General features: G+C 43.5%; 1 protein-coding gene across 2 annotated transcripts in view; it reads left to right on the top strand.

The window, feature by feature from the left end:
- The window catches only part of POP2 (Pyridoxal phosphate (PLP)-dependent transferases superfamily protein), a 136,888-nt gene that overhangs the window by 26,001 nt on the left and 88,849 nt on the right, over positions 1–22,038 (top strand). For both annotated transcript variants that reach the window (XM_087701370.1, XM_087701369.1), the window contains exons 13-14: positions 13,991–14,074; positions 14,190–14,277. In XM_087701370.1, coding sequence (XP_087557496.1) covers positions 13,991–14,074; positions 14,190–14,277 — 172 coding nt within the window. The remainder of the gene's footprint in view (positions 1–13,990; positions 14,075–14,189; positions 14,278–22,038) is intronic.

Genomic DNA, 22,038 nt, shown 5'->3' with positions numbered 1-22,038 from the left:
TGGTGGTCGAAACACTTTTCCTTGCATCATGTATTTTTGGAGCTTTTCTGCAGATGTCTGTACTTTATTTTGTAAAAAAACCTCCAAGAGGAAGATATTTCTCCAATTATCCCTTCTGTATCACTAATGTAAGCTGTAGCATATTAATAAGTGTAACTTAGGTAATGTGCTAGATTAAGAGCGATGCAATTTGTGAAGACTTTAGTGTCATATGAGAAAGAAAAGTTGTAATTGCTTGTTGAGTTTATCAACTTATGTCATGCCTTTGGATATATCAGAGCTAACATGAAATCTATGGTGACAGATTTCCACGAAACATCTAAATGTGGTAGGGATCTGTAATGAATTTGTGTATTTTTGCTCCAAGAAAAGAAAATTATATGAAAGACATTGACAGATAAACAACTTCCTAGATGGCCACTCTCAAGGAAGAATGTACAGTACAAATGGCAAAAAGAAGATTGAAATTGGTGATTCATAATCCCAAACCATGTGGGGTAGATGGTGCAAAATTGGGATAACTGGTGGGCAATGGAAATTTGTCTCAAAGGGACCTGCATTATGAAAGGGAAATGGAGCATGTATAGCCCCCTCTCTTGCCAACTTGTCGCAAGAGTGGCTCTCGTAGAAGAATCCTCAACAAAGATGGGTTGCTCGGTGAAGATGAGGCCATAAACTAAGAGAATATGGAAGCCCAAGTTCAAAACATGTAGGGCCTTGGAAACGGAGCTCGATGGACAGTTAGACAATAGATCCAAGGTGTCAATACTACTAATAGGCACTAAAGAGATGTCACCAACAATGATGATACCCTTTGACGGACGGAGATCTTGCAACAAAACACCTTGAGAACTTAGTCTCTTGCTATGAGAAGTGAGAAGGTCGGTGTAGAACATGTCATATGTTAGTGATGGAATATGTGAGAGAAGTGTCACAACTAGGTCCTTCGAAGTGTAAAGAAATACCCTAACACAGAAACATAAACAAAAACTGTACGACAAAGCACAAACTGATAAAAGAATACAGTTAGGGTTAGGGTAACTCAGAGACAATGAATACAATGAATAAATGAAGTGATATAATTACTGAATAATACGATGCTTAAACAACAAACACACTATGTGGTGAATGAATACTGAATCTCAAACTCTTGTATCTCAAGGATCAGGGCAGGGGTAATGAGCTAGAGAGTGTGTCATACTTCGAACGAATCTCGAATTGCAGCAAGGCAGCCTTCGGATGTTGAACACTAGCAAACTCAGCAGTGAGAAGCTAGATCTGATGTAGACAGCAGTGAGGAGAGAGAAAGACTAAAAACGCAGGCAGGATAGCCTGCAAGAGAGAGAAAGACTAAAAACTTAGGCAGGACAACCTGCAAGAGAGAGAAAGACTAAAAACGCAGGCAGCAGGACTGTGATGATGTGGCAGGTTGTACGGCAATAGATCTGCACAGGAACAGCAGTCGCCTGACTGGAATCAGCTCCAAACTACGTGAAGAAGGCTGAAAATCAGGTGCCAACTGATGGAGACAGCAATGGACAGCTTCGGCTGAGATCTCCTCCGTGAACAGGCTGTTGGTAGCAAGCTGAAACACTTGAAATCTGCAAAAACGAGATTAGAGAAGAGTGGAGGGTTGGCTGCCAATTCATAGAAAATTAGGGTTCTAGATCCTCTCCCACTTAACTCTCTCGATCCGCTCCCCATTTTAGGGTTTTGACTAAAATAAGCCTAAAATAAGCATGTTTTGGGGTCCTTTTACAATCATGTCATCCTAACAGTGCGGATGAAGTTACAAATGTCCATGATATATGATGTGTAGCTTCATCGTCCACAATCCAAACAGGAGCTGAAGTGCTCAGCCGTGACGAGTGGGCCTCTGCGGTAACCTCATTAGGAGGCAACTCACAGATGTGGACGAGATTCGCATCTGATGTGGAGACGATGTGGGCCTCTGCAGACCAGTCAAATAAGCCCTTTGGAGTTGAGAATGTTGTTGACTAAGATGGCTTTGCGGTGGTAGTGTGAGTTTGACCTTTAAATTGCCCCTTGCCATCACCTTGCCTCCCCTGTTGGGGGTTGCTCGATTGAGGGGCGGGGGTCTGAGACTTAGGTTTTAGTGTTGTGCCTCTTGCCTTTGATTGACACTTGTCGTCAAAATGACTAGCCTTTTCACAATGTTGACAATACCTATTCTTTTTAGGTACATTCTGCCACCCAGGTTTGAGGGATTTGGATGTTCCTTGTGAGTCCTCGGATTGATTTTGCTTTTGAGTTTGATTTTGATTTTGAGTGGAGGTTTGGTTTTGTTTGCCCTTCCCTTGTTGCCCTTTCTGAGAATGAGCAACAAGAGCCCTCTCTAAAGAGGAATTCGAATGTAACTGATCGAACAACCGTGCGTAACGCAATAGCTGACACCTCAAATTCATAGAATGTAGGCATGGTAGGTTTTGAAACTATGCCTTCCACAAAATTGAAGTATTTCCTAGGGAGTTTGTTTAGGAACAATGTGACCTGATCGTTAGAGGACTTAGGAGTCCTCGTAGTGGAGAATTCAGCGAGGAGGCACCGATACTCAGCCAACTTGACTTTTGTAGGGACCGATTAAGCACGAAGATCGAAGCAGACTGTCGTATGCACAGTGAGAGACAGAGTGCAAAAGAACAGAGTAGAGAGTAAGCACGTTTTTCGGTACAATGACGAGTGTATCACTTTAGGTTTTTAGATAGATATGTATATATATGAAAGTACAATGTGCTAAGGGTGTGTTCACACCCGTGCACATATAAAAGGCATGATGGCCCTTTATTCCCAACAACCTCCCACCTAAAGGCAATGTGCCTTAAGAGGAGAAAAGAATCAGCTAAGTCTAGGTATGTACAAAGCTGAAATAAATATATCTATCCAACTCCCATCATCTGTTGGCAATGAGCAAACCGCTTTGCTGGAAGACCCTTCGTGAGAAGGTTTGCAAGGTTATCATCTGTATGCGCACTTTGACAAGCTCAATGCTCTTCCTGTCAAGTACATCTCTAATGAAGTGGTACTTCACCTGTATGTGCTTTGTCTTTGCATGAAAGACAGGATTCCGTGCTAGCATGATAGCACTCTGACTATCAAAAGGGAGAACAAGTAACTCTGAGATGCCAAGCTCTCCCACCAGACGTGAAAGCCATATAGCCTCCTTGCATGCCTCAGTGGTAGCCACATACTCTGCCTCTGTAGTAGACAATGCAATACTTTTGTAGCTTGGAGATCCAAGAGACTGCTCCTCCTCTGAAAGTAAACACATACCCTGAAGTGGACTTCTTGCAGTCCGCATGACCGGCATAGTCTGCATCCGTAAAGCCAACAACAGATGCCTTCTGCTTTCCAAAGCAGATGCACAACTCCTTTGTGCCTTTGAGGTATCTCATAATACCTTTCACTGCATCCCAATGCTTCTTGCCAAGGGTTGCCATGTATCTGCTAGCCACTCCCACTGCAAAGGCAATGTCAGGCCGTGTAGCAACCATAGCATACATCAAACTGCCAACGTCTGAAGCATATGGCATCTTGGCCATTTCAGCCTTATCATCATCAGATGCAGGGCTGCCCTCTGCACCGAGTTTCACATATGGAGGCAATGGAACCCCAATTGTTTTCCCCTCCTCCATATTGAAATGGTGCAAAACTTTGGAGATATACTCCTGCTGAGATAGATAGAGTAAGCCTTTAGATCTATCTCTGAGTATTCGCATGCCAAGAATGTGATTTGCATCACCCAGATCCTTCATGTCAAAGCTACCATGAAGACTTTGCTTCAATGAATCCAAGGCATGAGTATCCCTGCCAGCAATCAGCATGTCATCAACATACAAAACCAAGATAATCAGGCTACCGTCTGCTGCCTTCTTGGTGTACAAGCAGTGATCCACTCGACTTCTATGAAAGCCTTGGGATTGCATGAATGTATCAAACTTATGATACTATTCTCTTGGTGCTTGTTTCAGCCCATACAAACTCCTTTTGAGTTTACATACCATTTTTTCTTTCCCTTGTTCAACAAACCCTTCAGGTTGCTGCATATATATGTCTTCATGCAGATCACCATGTAAAAACTCAGTCTTTACATCCATTTGTATGAGCTCCATATCTTCAGCTGCAACCAAGCCCAAAATGGTTCTCAATGTAGTCATCTTGACTACAGGAGAGAAAATCTCATCAAAGTCAATTCCATGCTCCTGCTTGTATCCCTTTGCAACCAATCTTGCTTTGTACTTGGGTGAGGAACTAGAAGTGACCTTCATCTTGTAAACCCATTTGCATGGAAGGGTTTTTTACCCTTTAGGCAACTGCACCAAGTCCCAAGTGCCATTTTTTTCAAGAGATTCCATCTCTGACAACATGGCTTTATACCATTTCTTGCTGTCCTGTTTGTCCATTGCGTCCTTGAAGTAAGATGGTTCACCACAGTTTGTCAACATGACATAATCAACCACATTAATTGCACCAGGAACAAATCTGTCAGGTTGTCTAGTAGCCCTAGACAATCTCCTAACCATTGCAATGGTCATTGTTTGCTGGCTGTTCTTGCAGATTTCCATTTTCAGCATGCTGTCCTGGCTTTTCAGCCTACAAATCAGCATTAACAGCTTGCTGTCGTGGCTGTTCCTGCACATGTAATGGCTCATTTTCATGGGCAATAGCTGGCTGATAATTTCCAGCATCATTTTCTGCAATTACAGGTTCATTTACAGCAGGTATTTGCTGTTGTACAACGGGCACATTTTGCTGTCCAAAAGGTATTTCCTCCCGGAATACAACCCTATGGACCTCCTCAGTCTTTTTGGGCTGTTTGTGCATGCGATCTTCCCGGAAGATAACGTCATTGTTGCGTACTACTTTCCTTTTCTCGGGATCCCACAATTTATACCCCATTTCACCCTTGTCACCATATCCTAGGAAAATGCATTTATAGGACTTTGGCTCAAGTTTGCTGCATTTTTCTTTATGAATGTGCACAAAAGCCTCGCAGCCAAACACTTTTAGATGAGCATATGAAGGTGGCTTGCCCGACCACGCTTCTTGGGGAACTCCCTCCCCCGTTTGGTGACCGATTAATCAAGTGAACAACTGTCATAACAGCCTCTACCCAAAAATCATGGGGTAATGCAGCATGAGACAGTATTGTACAGACCTTATCCTGTATGGTCCGATTCATACGCTCTGTAACTCCATTTTGGGGTGGATTATGAGGGACAATGAGCTCCCTCTTTATCCCTTTGGTGTCACAAAATGCCTGAAAGGCAATGGACACATATTCCCCACCATTGTCAGAGCGAAGGCACTTAGTGTCTTATCTGTTTGATTTTCAGCCAATGCCAAGATTTTTTTAAATTTGTCAAGCACTTCATCCTTGCTACGAATAGGGTAAACCCATACCTTCCGTGTAGCATCATCAACAAAGGTGACAAAATATTTCTTTCCCCCTAAAGATAATCCTGGCATTTGACATACATCCGAATATACTAACTCTAGAGGAGAAGATTTCAAAGAAAGAGACTTTTTGTGAGATATCTGTGCATGTTTGCTATAAATGCAATGATCACAATGCTCAAAATCAGCATAATGAAGACAAGGCAAGTAACCCAAACGAGAAAGCACTTTCATTCCTGTTTGACTCATGTGTCCCAACCGGCCATGTCACAAAGAAACACTTGGCTGCTCGGTCACGGCAACAACATGGTCACACACACTAGATACATGAAGTGAATACAAAGTATCACTCTTGCAACCTCTGGCAATAACCCTAGATCCCTTATAGATCTTCCATTTTCCATGACCAAAGGTGGTATAAAAACCATTATCATGTAGCTGCCCTGTGCTAATCAAGCTCTTCTTGAGCTGAGGTACATGTCGTACATATTGAAGTGTAAAGATAGAGCCATGCTGAAACTGTAACTGCATACTGCCAATACCTGCAATCTCACATGCATGTTGTCCCCAAGATGGACAATATCATGTCGACCCCCTGCATAGGCGGAAAACCACTTACGATGAGGGGTGACATGAAAGAAAGCACCTGAATCAAGAATCCAGGCATGCATGCCATCATCTGTATCTGCAAGTAAAGCATGTGTACCAAAGTGTGAAGAGACAAAGAGTACATCACTTCCGCTATCACTGTCATGAGTGACTATATTCACCTCTTCAATTTTTACACTGCTCTTCTTAGGCTGAATGTCCTTCTCTTTCTTGCTATCATCTGTCTTCTTGCCTTTTTCTTTCTCTTTCTTCCATTTGTAGCAGTGACGTTTAAAGTGACCCTTTTTTCCACAATGATGGCATTCAATATCTTTGCTACGTGATTTACTGCATCCCTTGCCATCATATTTGCCCTTTTGCTGTGATCTGTCCCTAGTATGCAAAGCACTGGAAGACTTATTGGATGCATTGTTCTGTTGATTCATTTCTTCCATAAGTAGAGCACTCTCTACATCAGCATACAAAAGGATTACATTAGAATTGCTCATAGCAGTCATGAATGTATCCCGACTCTCTGGTAGAGTGCAAAGCAAGAAAGTAGCCTTAAATTCCTCATCAATCATGAACTTCAAGGCAACCAGCTGGCTGAAAATGGAGTTAAACTCACTCAAGTGAGTAGACATTGCTGTACCTTCTTTCATACGCAAATCCATAAGCTTTTTCAATCAATACACTTTGCTTGTAGCACTCTTCTGTGCATACAGTTTTTCCAGTCTAGTCCATATAGCATATGCAGAATCTAAACCTTCAATGTTAAACAGCAAGGCATCAGAAATCGAGATCTCTATGGTTGAGCGTGCAAGCTCATTCAACTCATCCCAATCATCCTGATCCATGTCCGCGGTGTCGTGATGTTATGAGGACACAGTGTGAAAAAGTATGGAATGCATCATCATCTGACTTCTTTATTGATCTAGAGAGTCAATGTGATCTGAGTCGTTAGTACTAGTGTGAGTTGCATGGATTATCCGAAAATACTAGATTTTTGGATAATTTTACCATATTTTTGATATTATTTATTGTAAAAATTCGAAAAAGAAAAAAAAAAAGCTTTTAGATTAGGATAGCATGCAAAAAGCTAGTTGCTTTTTTAGCCAATTAGGGGATTTTCACAAGAGGGACAGATTGATGAAATCGCGCGCGTTGCGATTGCCGTAGTTGAAAATTGCAGATTGAATTGAAAGAAGAAGAAGGAGTGATTTGGGAGATCCGTGAGTAGGTGTCTTGGGGTTTTACCCCCCTTTCGGAGCCAACAGAGCCATCAGATTTGGGTTTCGAGCAGCAAAGAAGGAGCTGTAATTTTTATTTACGTTTTGTTCTATGAAGAAGCTCTAGGAGATCTAATGCCTGGAGATTGCTTCTGAGTAGTGCGAAGATTCCAGGTTCTCTCAATACATATTGATTCAATTCATTGTGATTTGTCTTTGTAGTGTTTACCACTTGGGTATTCTCTATTTTCTCTTCCATCTCCTATCTCTACTTCCTTCTACTTCTCATCCTCGGTGGATTCGACCTTTCGACAAAAACCCCTCCAACAGCGGGCTTTGCCCCTTTGGTTTTGATCATCTTTGCCTGCTTCTTTTGTAACAGGATATTGTAGCATTGCTTTTGCCAAACCGCAAAATTGTGTGCACCTTCAAGCTTCTTTATGTGCATCAGATTATTGCTGTCATTGTTGCCAGCCATGATTTTCAGCCCAAATGTGACAAAAAAACCAGTAAATGTAGGCCCAAACTGTCACCCGAGTGACCAAGGTACAAACAAGTACCAATCAGCAATAAATGACCACGCAGAAGTACAGATTTTAGATCTGTAATTAAATTTTTAGAAGCGCCAAACCAAGTGCTATAGCATTATCCAACTGATTACAGTTGTTCCAAGGGTATGTGCATCACTTTACATGAGAAATCCCAAAATTTTAGTTGCAATTTCTGTTGTACTTGTACCCACAGGCATAAAATTTGACATGAATGGTCAAAAGCCCCAAAATTTTGTGCTCAAAAGCATCAAACACACATTTGCATTTCCTTTGTCATGCATAGGACTATCCAATTTTGCCAAAATAAAGCAATTTCAGCAAAACCCCCAAATTTTACCAAGTGTCGATGTCCAAATTGCACGGAATTCAACCTGCATGTACATAAAATGACCAAATGCTACACAAATTTTGCCCAAATTGCAAAATCCCCAAATTGCACGGAGTCCAATGTGCCTCAATGTCGAGAAATTTGGTTAATTTCAGCCCAATTTGTGCATGTACATGAAAAGGCCCAAATGTCGGGGACAAAATGTCACAAATTCTTGCAATTTTTGAGACAAATTTACTTGTCCTGCATCAAATATTCCAAATCTAGGAAAAGTCCCAAATTTCTGGACCAAAGATTGAGAAATTTCACTTAGATGAGCAAAATTTCAACAATTTTGGCGAAATCCCTAATTCTAATGCGCAGAATGTCTGTAATTCCGACACAGATGCCTCAATTTTTCACGAATAATGTTCAGTGTGGCAAAGCCCCAACTTTCTAGGCCAAAATTGCACAAATTTGATGGTTTGTGCTTGCATGCGCGAACCCCGGTTAGAGGAAGGAGTTTGAGAAAATGATTAATTTTTTTTTTTTTCGGATGACGGGTCTGTTGACCCGTCAGGCCTGTCTCTTGTTCTCCCTGTTGCGCGCTCGCCCATTGGTCACGTCATTGTCGCGCGCTCCACTGAAAATGCCCGCTGGTTGCCGTCCGTGAGCCATGTTGGTTAGTGCCTTGTCTGTTGCAGCGCCACGCTGCCACGCCTGCTCAATTGCTGCTCCGTTATGCGCTAGACCTGCGTGGACTGGTCGTTGATTGCTGCCCGACACTCTAGCGCCTCGTTGCTGCTCCCTGCAGACTTCACGTCCACTGGTCCACGCTGGACCTACTGCCGCCTATTGGACCACAGTGGACCTACGTTTGACAGTTAGTCTGTTGCCCACCGAGAGCTCGCCTTTGAGCCGTCTTGCCACCACTCTTGTCTTGTGCCTCAGCTTGACGATCTCTATAACACCTTAGGCTCTGATACCAGTTTGTAGGGACCGATTAAGCACAAAGATCAAAGCAGACTGTCGTATGCACAGTGAGAGACAGAGAGAGTGCAAAAGAGCAGAGTAGAGAGTGAGCACGTTTTTCGGTACAATGACGAGTGTACCACTTTAGGTTTTTAGATAGATATATATATGAAAGTACAATGTGCTAAGGGTGTGTTCACACCCGTGTACATATAAAAGGCATGATGGCCCTTTATTCCCAACAACTTTCAAGTCATCCTGGTTAGTGATTTTGAAAAGATGAAGCTCATGGTCAAGATTAATATGATAGGTCCTATCCCGAGTCACATAGCGGTCAGTCAAGTGTGCCCATCGCTCTGACGCTAAGTCAAAATGCTGAAGCTGAGAATGAAACTCAGGCATTCAGCCCTGCATCAGCTCGACAATAGCGGAGGCATTCCTAGCCTTCCACGAGCGAACAAACTCGTATAGAACAAGTGCGGGATCGGGTTGGGATTCTAACCCGTGCACAAGATCCCATAGGTTCTTGGAGTCAAGGACATGTCTCATCAAGTTCAACCAAGTAGTAAAGTTTGACCCGTTAAAACAAGTTTGTTATTAAATGCATGCTTGGCAAAAGATGAGCTAGAACTATGAGGTGTCGAGTAGGTAGGGTAAGATGGATGTGGGGGATAAGAGTGTGGAGGGTAAGATGGTGGAGGTGGATGTGTCTGATAAGAAGAAGGAGAAGGGAGAAAAGATGGGTAGGTAGAAGTAGGCTGTGAGTGTCCAATGAGTGCCGATTGACGCGGAGGCACTGGGACATGGAAGGCTTGTCCAAAGTGAGGTTGGGGCACAATAGTATGACCAGAAGGTCCACTAGGTAAAACCATGGAGGCAAACGGTGGAGTCAACTGATCCACACTCGGGAGAGACTGGGGGGGATACCCAGGCTGCAATGATCCTGAAAGTGTGTGTGAAGTAGGTGGAACACCACCCGACAGAGATAAGGATGAGGTCCTAAAGGATGTGCCTATGTTTCCGTAATCCCCTAGTGTGATGTGCAGTGCGACATAAGATGTTTGAAATTGAAAAGTGAATGGCGTGAATGGAAGTGGAGAAGCAGCGGATGAATGTGGTGGGATGGGTGGGTTTTGAAAATGAGGTGTATGAGATGCAGATGCATTTTTTTCATTTTTATTATTTAATGATTGGAAATGAAAATGTGAAAATGATGATGTACCATACAATGAATAAAAAGGAACACCAAATTCATTCTGATTTTGGGAAGTAGACAGAAAAGAAGCAAAGGTAGAAGAAGAGGTACCTAGCTTTTTCTTATAATCCCCACGACGTGTGTTAACATATAGCAATTGGTTCTCAAGAGGACCTTTTTTGTAGTCAACAGACTAGACTCTTTCTTCCACATGATCTCTACCATAATATTGCAAAGCAGAAGAGGAAAAAGAAGGAACAAAAGACAAATCTAAGGTACCTTGTACCAGAGTGGACGGAAGAGGATGAAAGAAAGGAACATACTCCAGGTCTTGTTCTCTAAGAGGGGGGCCCATCCCTGATGGAGGTCTCGATGGCCTTGCAATATCATTAGATTTACGTGCAACATCTGAAGAGAGAAATTCATGCATACCTTCATTTAGAAGCTTTTCTTGAAGGGCAATCCTTCGATGATCGAGCTCCTCAATCTTCTTTCGTCTATAAGCTATGATGAGTTTACATTCTTCAGAGGTCAACTTGCCTAGCTTTTCTTCCATGTAATCAGAAGTGTCTTCCACCATGTCGGAACTTTGTGGAGCAAGTTAATTGGCCCACTCTTGCTTGGTTCTCGGCATAGTTGGTTTTGGAGATTGAATTGGTGTTGTTGTGTTTGAAATTATTTGAACCTACTGTTGTTCTTGCTTCTTGTGTAGAGCTTTCAGATCAAAGGCTTAGGTTTCTTAGAGAGTACCAAGATCTAATACCATGTAAAGAAATGTCCTAACACAGAAACATAAACAGAAATTGTACGACAAAGCATAGACTGATAAAAGAACACATTTAGGTTTAGGGTAACTTAGAGACAATGAACACAGTGAATAAATGAATTGATATAATTACTAAATAATACGATGCTCAAACAACAAACACACTATGTAGTGAATGAATATTGAATCTCGAATTCCTGTACCTCAAGGATCAGGGCAGGGGTAATGAGCTAGAGAGTGTGTCGTACTCCGAATGGATCCCGAATCGTAGCAAGGCAACCTTCAGATGTCAAACACTAGCAAACGCAACAGTGAGAAGCTGGATCTGATGCAAATAGTAGTGAGGAGAGAGAAATACTAAAAACGCAGGCAGCAGGTGAGACAAAGGCTAAAAACGCAGGCAAGACAGCTTGTAGGAGAGAGAAAGACTAAAAACGCAGGTAATAGGACTGTGATGACACGGTAGGCTACATGGCAGCAAATCTGCATAGGAACAGCAGTCGCCTGACTAGAATCAGCTCCAAACTCGTGAAGAGGGCTGGAAATCAGGCGCCAACTGATGGAGACAGCAATGGACAGCTTCGGCTGAGATGTTCTCCGCAAACGGGGTGTGGGCAGCGAGCTGAAACACTTGAAATCTGCAAAAACGAGATTAGAGAAGAGTGGAGGGTTGGCTGCCAATTTATAGAAAATTAGGGTTCTAGATCCTCTCCCACTTAACTCTCTCGATCCACTCCCCATTTTAGGGTTTTGGCTAAAATAAGCCTAAAATAAGCATAATTTGGGGCTGTTTAAGTGGCTAAGTGCATTTCTTAGCACAACACGAAGAAGTGTCTAAACAAATGGATGCAAGCTCATCCCGAATCTCCTCCATCTTGTGGATGTGATTCCTCATTGTAGGGGAATCTGCGATAGGAAGCTGTTGTAGCTTCAACTCAAGAGATAGCGGAAGCACACAAGTCTGGATCTAGTAGAGAGCTGCCAATCTCATTCAAACGTGTGGAATACTTGTAGATACATCTTACATGTGCAAGCATAGAATCTACATAACTCAAAAAGAGAAAAGAGTGGGCTTTGGCATTCAATTGATCCCTTAAAGCTACTGAGTCCTAAGCCACACCATCATGAGGATTCATGATAGGTTGGGGTTTAGGGACTGCAACAAAATCCCAAAGGTCGTAGGTGTTGAGGATGCACTTGATTCAGCATGACCATAAAGGGTAGTTCATTCCATCTAGCTTCTTGGATACAAGTAGAGAGGGTAGGACAGGCACTTGCATTGAGGGTGCCATCAATGCTAATTGGGGATTGAAAGCTGCAAAAGAATATGAAGGGAGAGAATGATAGGATGGTGGTTGGTTTGAACGATCCCGAACCACACGATCCCCCAAAGCATACATGTCGGCCACAGATGTCCTTCAAGAAGAAAACAAAAGAGGATGCTGCAACTAAGATGTTCTCTACCTGTTTGGGGTCTGTCGGTTGTTGATTATAAAAGACTGATGTACGACAATAGACATGGGAAGTATCTGAGGTAGGAGTGGCAACATGATGCTGGGCTGGGAAGTGGAAGGTCTGCAAAACGCAGATATGCAGGAATCTGCTGTAGTAAATGCAGCCTTTCAGAGCAGCTGCCTGTGTCACAGAGGTGCTCCAGGTACAAATGCAGCAAGAACTATAGATCTGTCCATGTGTTATGATGCCACCGAGAATAAAGGTCAATGCTGCCCAGCAGAGAGGTTGACTGGTCAAACAGAATCACAGCCAAACAAAAGGCTGTCCACCTGTAAAACAGACCTCCCAGTATGTAAAAGATGCTGCCCAGCTGAGAAGAACCCTGTCCTGAGAAAAATACAGTGCTATTATGATGAATTCTGCACAACACACAGGTCTATAGTGAAGAAGATAGCCGCTAGGATGAGATTCACACCGCTCAGGAGTGATAAGAACTCCCCTTGGTCAAATGCAGCAATCCGAGGTCAGGTCTGCACAAAATGCAGCTTTGACAATGATCTGTCCCTGCAAAAGGCAGTCTGAAATGGGCTGTAAATAGGCCGCCCTAGTCAGATATGATGCTGCCCTGATCAAAACGCAAGGTGCTGCTCTGAATGCAGGTCTGCAGCAGTGTTGAATGTTGCCCAGCTGGTTGCAATGTGGACAGCATGCTCCTCTTCGAAGATCTCCAGCTCCCATGAGAGAGAGAGAGGGTAGGCCATGTATTTATAGGCAAATTGGGGCTATAACTTGTAATAAAGTAGCCAGGCCCATAATTTGGGTGCCAAGTGTCAAGAAATGGCTGCTGTGAAAGCAAATCAGAGGGAGAGTAGTGGGGAGGGGAGAGAAGAATGTGGGAGAGAGTGTCAAAATGATTGAGGAAGAGTAAGTATGGGATGTTGGAATGAGGGGAGATGTCGCCTACAAATAGGCAATTATCGTCTAGGGTGGTGACTTAGAATGTGGGTGCCCAGCTCCTTTTTGGGGCTGTCTGCTGTGTGAAACCCTAAAAGTGAAGGGAAAGAAATGCATTGAGTGAATGGTTTCTCAGCACCCCCTCTCAGACCCAAGGAGCGGAAAAGAGGAGTGAGAGAGAGAAGAAGATCAATGCTGAAATCCTAGTATTCCACCTGTAAGGTAACCTGTAGTGAAGAACAATAGACATGATGAGTTGATAGGACCTGAAACTCAACCTCACGAGAGAAGCCACAAGCTTGGTTATTCCATGCTGGAAGGTATACTAAGGCCTATCACAAACAAAGTGCATTATGAGATTTTGTCTAAGAGCTGCTGCAATGTCTACATTTAATGACTTTGAAATGTCTAAGAGCTGCTGCAATCTCTACATTTAACAATTTTCAGGTAATCTGTGCTTTTGGATGACTTGGTTAGTCAGTTGTTACTTGACAGACCAAGTGTACTTAGAGACTCCTTCTAAGAGCTGCTGCAATCTCTACATTTAATGACTTTCAGGTGATCTGTGCTTTTGGAAGACTAGGTACAATGTTTGGATGTGAAAAGTTCAACATCAAACCAGACCTTGTGACTCTTGCAAAGGTGACCTAACTCTGGATTTGGGAATTTCTCTTTAACAAGGACACCAGGATTATATATACAGGAGTTAAAATTTAATATCAATGGGTGGTGTTGTTGCTACAAAATGGCTTTGCAGGCACTCTCATCTGCATACATGCCAATTGGTGCTGTTCTTATCAGTCCAGAGATTGCAGAAGTTGTATCATCTCAGTCCAATGAGCTTGGTATGTTTTGATAATCCTTTTGCAAAATACAATCATATCTACTTTGAAGGCTATTAAAACAGCAAATTTTGCGGGGGAGGGACAGTTGTTTTGATATCTCTTTCTGTCAAGAATGCTTTGTTTGTGATTACAATAAAAGTTGAGAAGACCGAAAGTGTGAGCAAGAATTGAATATGGTAGCAAAAGTATAGGACAGGTATATTCATTTATAGATTTGTTTTGTTCATCATGGTAGGTCATTGTACAAAAGCAGCATAAAGAAGAGCCCCATGTAGTAATTATCCCCAGGTAACAATCATCCTTGGAGCACATGCCTTGTTTGGACATCTGACAAAACTTTGTGGCACTCAGAGATAGAACCACTAAATGCTATTGTTCACGGAAGACCAAAGAAGAAGTCTAATTCATCCAAACACATCATCTCCTTCCCACCCATTAATAAAAGGTTAGACTAAGCGGTAGGATGGGAGAACAAAGGCTAGATGTGCTTGATACTACATAGTTAAGGAATTCATATTCAATACACTAAATCTCGTACTAGATAAAAGGATAGTTTCCAAAACAACTACAGTTCTGGTCTTTGGGGAATGATCCAACCATGACCAGGGTAATTCCTTGCCAACTTTCTTAATTAGACTATGTCTCTCAAAATGACAAATGAATTGAATGGCATGATAGCCCATTGGTAATGCTTCCCTTCACAAGCTGTGGGTTTGAATTCTGCTAATAATTAAAGGGAGGGACACAGAGCCTTAAGTTTGTGCCAGGGGCACCACTTACTCCTCGATTCATATTGTTGCTGTCCAGAAATCTTTGTCCATTGACATGGGGGGGAGGGGGAGGCAGCTAAAGTGTTGTTCAGCTGCTGTATCTTGTGCCTCTTGTACATTCTTAAGAGAGCTCATATGCAGTTTGCTTCATTTGGTGAGTTAAGTAACAATGCTTCCTTTGTGCCTCAATTCAGGCTTCTATTTCGTAGCAATCTTGGTCAATGAATGGAAGTGTACATGGTTTGGCATTATAGAATACTGGATTGACTATTCACACAGGCATTCTATTAGACCTTGCAGGTGTTCTTGTTCTGTCTCGTGTCCTGTATAGGGCTTGTATTGCATTTGGCTTGGTCTAGTCTGACTGAGGTGTTTCTATATCCCCATGTGAAAAAAAAGGAAAGAAAACAGTGCCCATGTTGTCCTCTTTAGTTGGAGAGTGGGATCTCCAAGTACTTGCACCTACACCCCTCCCGAGGAGCCCTTCTTGCCACTCGCAAGTCATCTTACCAACTTTTAGGCCTACTTGCTTCCTTTCATCTGTCCATTTCCCATGTTCCTTCTCCCTCGCCTCCTTTGTGTAATAAAACAACCTCCCCCTCCGCCCCCCCCCCCCCCCCCCCCCCCCCCCCCCCGCTCTTGTCGATGCCGCCAACTGGCGGTAGGGAAGGGAAGCAGAAGATGACGACGACGACGACAATGAAGATGATGTGGGAGGAGGGGCACACTTGTGCCACCTCCCTCCCCCAACCCCTCCACCCGGGCGACCCGAAACTGGCTGCCGCCATGCAATCATCAAGTGGAGGGTGGGGAGAAGGCCACCATCACCCCCCATACCACCCCTCCTCCTCCCTATAAAGACACACCACTCCCCCGGTCGAGCTGTGCACAGAGAGAGAGAGAGAGAGAGAGAGAGAGAGAGAGAGAGTATTATGGCAATTGTTTCTTCTGTACCACAACAGCGGAATCAGCTCGACATCGTTTTCTTTCTTGCCTGCTCGCCAAGAATATCTGGTTACTCTTGTCGCACATTTGGCGCACTGTGGTGGGCTCCTCGCTAACTCCTTTCGACTGGGTTTTTGTGCGCCCGAAGTATCCCACACCGCCACAGTTGCATATGAAGATATTATTTCACTTCTTCAGATACTGGGGATGCTGGCACATTTGGACCACGCGCAATGCTTTTCTCTTTGATTCGGCCTCTAATGTACCGCGCCATGTTGCGAGGCTTAAAGGCCTCTTGCACTGGCAGTTAGATCTCATCCGACACGCTGACTTGCTCCCTCGGGAGGATTTACTTCCTTGGCATATGGCAATTGCCTCTGGGTCGTTGCCATGATTCGTGTAACTTTTTAGTGCACTACTACTGGGATTTTCCCCACGTTGGCCTAGGGCCCTCGTGCCTCTTGTAATCAGAAAGAGAGAGAGCGAGCGAGAGAACTTCTTCACCTGATGGCTTAGTGTCATCAACTATCTTGTAATCAAGTAATCTTGTATTTTTCGTAATTAATACAATTACCTTTTACGAAAAAAGAAAAAGAAAAAAGAGAGAGAGTATTAACGTATCTTAAAGGCCAATGTGGCCTATGAGACCAAAGCAATACATACAATGGTGGTGCGTTTCTCATCTGGAATGGGAAAAGATGAAAAACATGCCTATAAGACTGAAAAAATGAAATAGTGTCCTATAAAAGGGAAACATATCAATGATGTAAAAGTGAAAGTAGAAAAAGGAAAACTCTCCATCAATGATATGTTTGTCCTCTAAGGAGGTGTATCTCTGCATGGCTGAGGCGTCTCGGCATCTGTCTCCTGTGGCGCTCAATGATGGCTTTAATTTGTCTGTGGTGTGGATGTCTAGGCCTTCGTCCGGGTGGACGTGGGCGCCTAGACCGGCTAAGTGCCACTGCTCTATCCAAAGGGACACCTACAGAAGATGAGGTCCAATGATGATGTACTCTTGTAGGCTGTGTGGCAGTAGTAGTGGTATCTGCCATACTCTGTCGTGTATCAGTGAAAAAGTCAGTGACTGGTCTCTGTCTATGTGAGCTGAGCTGTGGGGCCCTCATACTCCATAGAATTGTTGCTCTGCGCCTCTGGAGCTCCAAGAGGAAGAATCCCAAGCATCTCTAATCCTCAAACTGCATGATCCGTCTCAGGGGTCCAAAACCCTCTCCAAACAGACAGTGGTATCTACCTCGTATATCATAATATACAGTGCATCGGTAAATGTAGTGTTCCTTTGTCTCTGGCTCTCTGTCGCATAGTGGGCATATGCGTTCCTCTGTCTGTATACCCTCCCATCTGCCTGTGTCAATCCTCAGGTGGTGAGATGAGGTGCGGATCTAACCAATAACTGTGCATAGTCCATGAGGCAGCTGTGTGTCCATGTAATTGGGTCGGGTGATGAAACCATCCTCAGATACCTGAAGGAAGTGGGTTTGGTAGTGTGCCATCCTCGTGCCATGGGGGGAGGGGGGTCGGATCCAGGTCTTCTACGTATCTAACTTCAGTATGTCTGCTCTGATCACATGGTTTAGGTCTGATCAGCTCAGGTCAAGTGTAGGGCAATCCATGCTATAGTCAAAGGGGGGTAGTCTGTCAATTTGCAGCCCATGTAGACTCATCCATGTACTCATTTGAGCATACCAACAATGTCTATCACCATCTGCTGCTAGTTGTCTAGAAGAGGCCAGGGCTAGCCATGGGTATCTATCTTGGGGGAGCTCCCATAGTCTATGTATGAAAGTCACTGCCTGGACCAAGGCCTCAACCACCATGGGTGATGCTCCCAACTTAGCTCTGATAATCTCATGTGGGGTCGAGCTCTTCACTCGTATCATATGTGAGATCATCATGACCAGTGGTCTTTCCATATGCTCCCACCCATCATAGTATTCCTTCTCTGGTCCATCCTGGTCTCCCAAAGGCTGTCTCCTTGTGTGAAAGAGACTCGGACCCGAAATAGCTACCCCATATAGGAGTGTGGGTGTAACCAGGGTGTCAAAAAGCCACAATTTGGTGCACGGCTCATGAAATTGTATATGAGCACATTGCCTCTCCAATGCACCTAAGACTGCATATGCTTTTGCCAAACGAGCCTCTGATGTCTCTCTCCAAGAGAATTGTAGTCCCTTCAATGTGACCCCCAAATAGACATATTGCCTAACCATCACCAATGGCTCTCCATCAAAAGTAAATTGGTGCTCAGCTCTTGTCACCCAAGCAGCTGAAGTGTTAAATACCATAACTTTAGTTTTCCCAAGGTTCACCTTAAGATCTCTATCTCTGCAAAAAGATGATAATGCATCCAAGTGTCTATTTAGTCCCTTAGGTGAGTCAGATATAAGTACAATATCGTCTGCATAAAGCAGTAATGGTATCAGCACTCTAGCTAGGCTGGCTCCGGCTCCACCAGTTCTGTCCACATATTCTGAAATTTCATCTATGTACAACCCAAATAGTGTCGGTGAAAGTGGACAGCCTTGTTTCACCCCAATGGTGCTATTGACTGTTTCTGAGATGCCCTCAGGTGTTCGTACTCTGCCCGTCACTATCTCATACAAGGCATAGATACTCCACTGTATCTTTACAGGCACATCAATGTTTTGCATTCTTCTCATGAGTCTAGCACGTGGCACTGTGTCAAAGGCTTTGTGAAAGTCCACAAAACAGCAGTAGATCTTTTTCTTGAATGCCTTGCCTACTTCGATGATTGCCCTCAATGTAAAGATATGTTCTAGAGTTGTATATCCCCTCCTGAAGCCAGCCTGGCCTTTTGATCTCAGGCCATGCATCTCGGCCCATTCACTCAATGCTTGTTCCACGATAGAGCCATATATTTTGGCCAGCATGTGTCCAATCATGATAGTTCGATAGTTACTAGGTAGCGTGGGGTCTCCACTCTTAAAGAGCCGCACAATAATATGGTCTGACCAACAGGTTGGAAATCCCTCACAAACTGCCCTATTAAAGATGTGAGCCAGTGTTGGTGCCAAAATATCACAAGCATGCGCGAAGTGTTCGGCCACTAAACCATCATGATCTTGGGCTTTTCCATTTTTCAGTTTCCATATGGCTTTCCTCGCTTTTTTTTTGTGAAAAATCTGCAATTTGCTGGTCTTGAGGTTGAGGGGAGTGGCATAGGCTCTTAGCCAGGAACATCATAGAGTGTGCAAGCATATCCATGCTAATCATCCGGTCTAGTAATCTGTAGGGGTGGCTGGTTCTCATGCATCTTTTTCCATGCTCTCTTGTTGTCCTGCCCCAAGAACATGGAATAGATTTGTGTTTCTAGTCTGCTCAGGTATTCCCGCTTCTTTTTGCGTACCAATTGTCTGAAGAATGTTTAAGCATGCTTATGTGTACATATGCCAAGTGCCATCTCTCGCTGAAAATGTGCTCGTGTCTCTCTGCACTCATCATCATAGGAGCCATTCTGTGGGGCATTACCTCGTGGAGGTTTATCTGACGGTGTAGTGCGTGGGAAAGCGTAGGCTGCTGAAGTGTGTATTATCTCGGTCAACTGTCCTGTAAACTCATCCAGAGAGGTCTGTGTGTCTAGCTCCCTCAATGCATCTCGCACAATAGTGCTGTATATGTGTGAGGTCGCTTCCACAAAATCATAGCGTGGTAATTTTGGTATGTGTGGCTGTGCTTCGTGTATATGCCCATATTGCATTGTGAAAGCTAGAATCTCATGGTTTGCTGCTAATCCAATTGGTTTGTCTGAGATTTCAAAGCTTTTTATGTCAGGTAGCAAGTTGGGTGATCCAATCAGATAGTCCACTGTGCTTGACCCTTTGTTGTTATTCCAACATGTGAAACCATTAGATCTTGGCCAGTGTGGCAGCCCGTTAAGGATGGCCAAACCATGTGCATTTCCCAATGCCAGTACAGGTGTGTTCCATATTTTGTTCTCTCTCTATCTTGGGCTGATCTAACTAATCCCACTTCATCTAATGCAATATCTCTGAACATCTCATCACTAGTGTCAAAGAAAGCAGATTGGTTGCTTCCTGTGCGTGCATTAAAGTCTACTACTAGTAGAACATCCCCAATTCTCATGAATCTCATTATGTCCTCATATAGTGGTGTATACGGGGATGCCTCTTTAGGGGCAAACTTAGAGTATGCAGGGGGAAAATAGCATATGACAATATACATGTCTCGAGTTTTGCTTGTGCGTAACCTGATCCACATGTATCTTGCCTCTACATCTCTATGTACCACTTGGACTGTATCTCGGAGCTCTTCTCTAAATAGAATTGCCACACCTCCTGATCCCCTCGTCCCTCCAGACCGCCTAGGCTGAGGGCGATATACACTTTCCCATCTATATCCATATACATCAGGTAGACAGGTGTCTTTACATTGATGTGTCTCAGTATGCATAGCAATGTCTATTCCTTTGAAAGTATCCTCAAAATAACATGCATCTGTCTTAAGGGAGCCATTGCCATTCCATAGTGTGAACTTCAGGGTCTGATAGGCCGCGCACTGTCACGCTGTCCTTTTCTCTGTGATGATGACTCTTCCATCTTTGTAGACAGCCCATTTACCTGCTTTCCGTGCCTCTAGAGCACATGGTATATTTTCCCTCCTGTGGGCTATTTGGGCTGGGGTGAGGTCTTAATCTAGGTAGATCTTTTCTCCTTTGAGAGCGATCCTCCTGGAGAGGAGGGCTCTCTTCTTTTCCAAGTCTCCAAACTTCAAGATGAGGACTTTTGTTTTTGTGTCAGCTTTCCCGACTCGCGAAGCCCCAATGATGGGTACATCTGTAGCCCCAATTTTGGTGGCAAGAGTTGTAGCATCTTCAATTGGGAAGCTTTTCTCATCTAGTCCAACCACTCTTACGTGGAGTGCGCGTGCCCGTCTTTTTGCCTCTTCTTCCAAGGTGGCATTTATAACTTCCACTTTGTTGCCATGCATTCCTTTGTTCTTTTTTGCCACATCTATCCATTTTGCATTTTCTTTGACAGTATTCTCAACATTCTCCATTTTCTTTTAGGTGCCTTCCACCACACTTGCATAGGTGTGCATATCCTTTTTTAAAACATCCATTTCTTTTTGTAGTTCCGGTGTGGTTTGTGGTTCCTTTTGTGCGTCCAGTTTCTTTTTGCATTCCTCAAGTTCTTCTTGTAGATTAGAGATCATTGAGTCTTTCTCTGCCATGTGTGCATCCAATGTTTGTTGCATCTCCTTTTTTAGTTCTTCCATCATTTCAGCTCGAAACTGCTTTTGTATATCCTTTTTTATTTCCTTCCTCATGGTACGCATTTCAGCACGGAGTATGGTCAACACCTCCTCATATAGTGTTTCATTAATTTTGCAGGATGTCTTCCCATATCTACTTGACCCTGGAGAGACATTCCAATCTCGGGTTTTACATCCATAGGTTTTGTATCTCGTGTTCTTTGGCGGTGCATGAAACATTGTTTCCATGGTTGGTTTTGTGATTCCTTCATTGTTAGTTTCTTCCATCATGATTATAGTATGTGCTTTAGCATAAAACTATTTATAGTCTGACTAGAGTAGTAATTCAGTAACATAAACTATCACTATAGCATGAACTGTCAGTATATCATAAACTGTCAATGTGAGTGCATCATAAGATATAACTGTAGCATGAACTGTCAATGTAGCATAGGACTGTCAATCTCACCTAAACTTTCGCTGTAGCATGAAATGTTAATGTGCGTCAGTTTGAAATCATGCAGGTCTCCAGTCTACACAGCATGGCAAGGTTCACATCAGTTTGAGTACATCTGCAATCTCAGTATATTCACATAGGTTTGCATTCACGTTACTCTGAGAGAGTCAACAGATTTCTTATACAGTCACAGTCACGACCCAAAACTATCCCATTAGTCACTGCGCATCTCTGCAGATACTGTTCACAAGGCCTACCACTGTTTACTGCAGGTACATCCCGTCACTGTTCACTTAGTACTCATTCGTCAATGCTGCCCCATAGTACATTCGTCATAGT

Source organism: Lygodium microphyllum, chromosome 20 (assembly GCF_053477565.2).
Source record: "Lygodium microphyllum isolate KBCC chromosome 20, Lygodium_microphyllum_v1.1.10, whole genome shotgun sequence".
NCBI lineage: Eukaryota > Viridiplantae > Streptophyta > Polypodiopsida > Schizaeales > Lygodiaceae > Lygodium > Lygodium microphyllum.
Note: the sequence above shows the minus strand (reverse complement) of the source record. Positions and strands in the feature narration are given on the sequence as shown.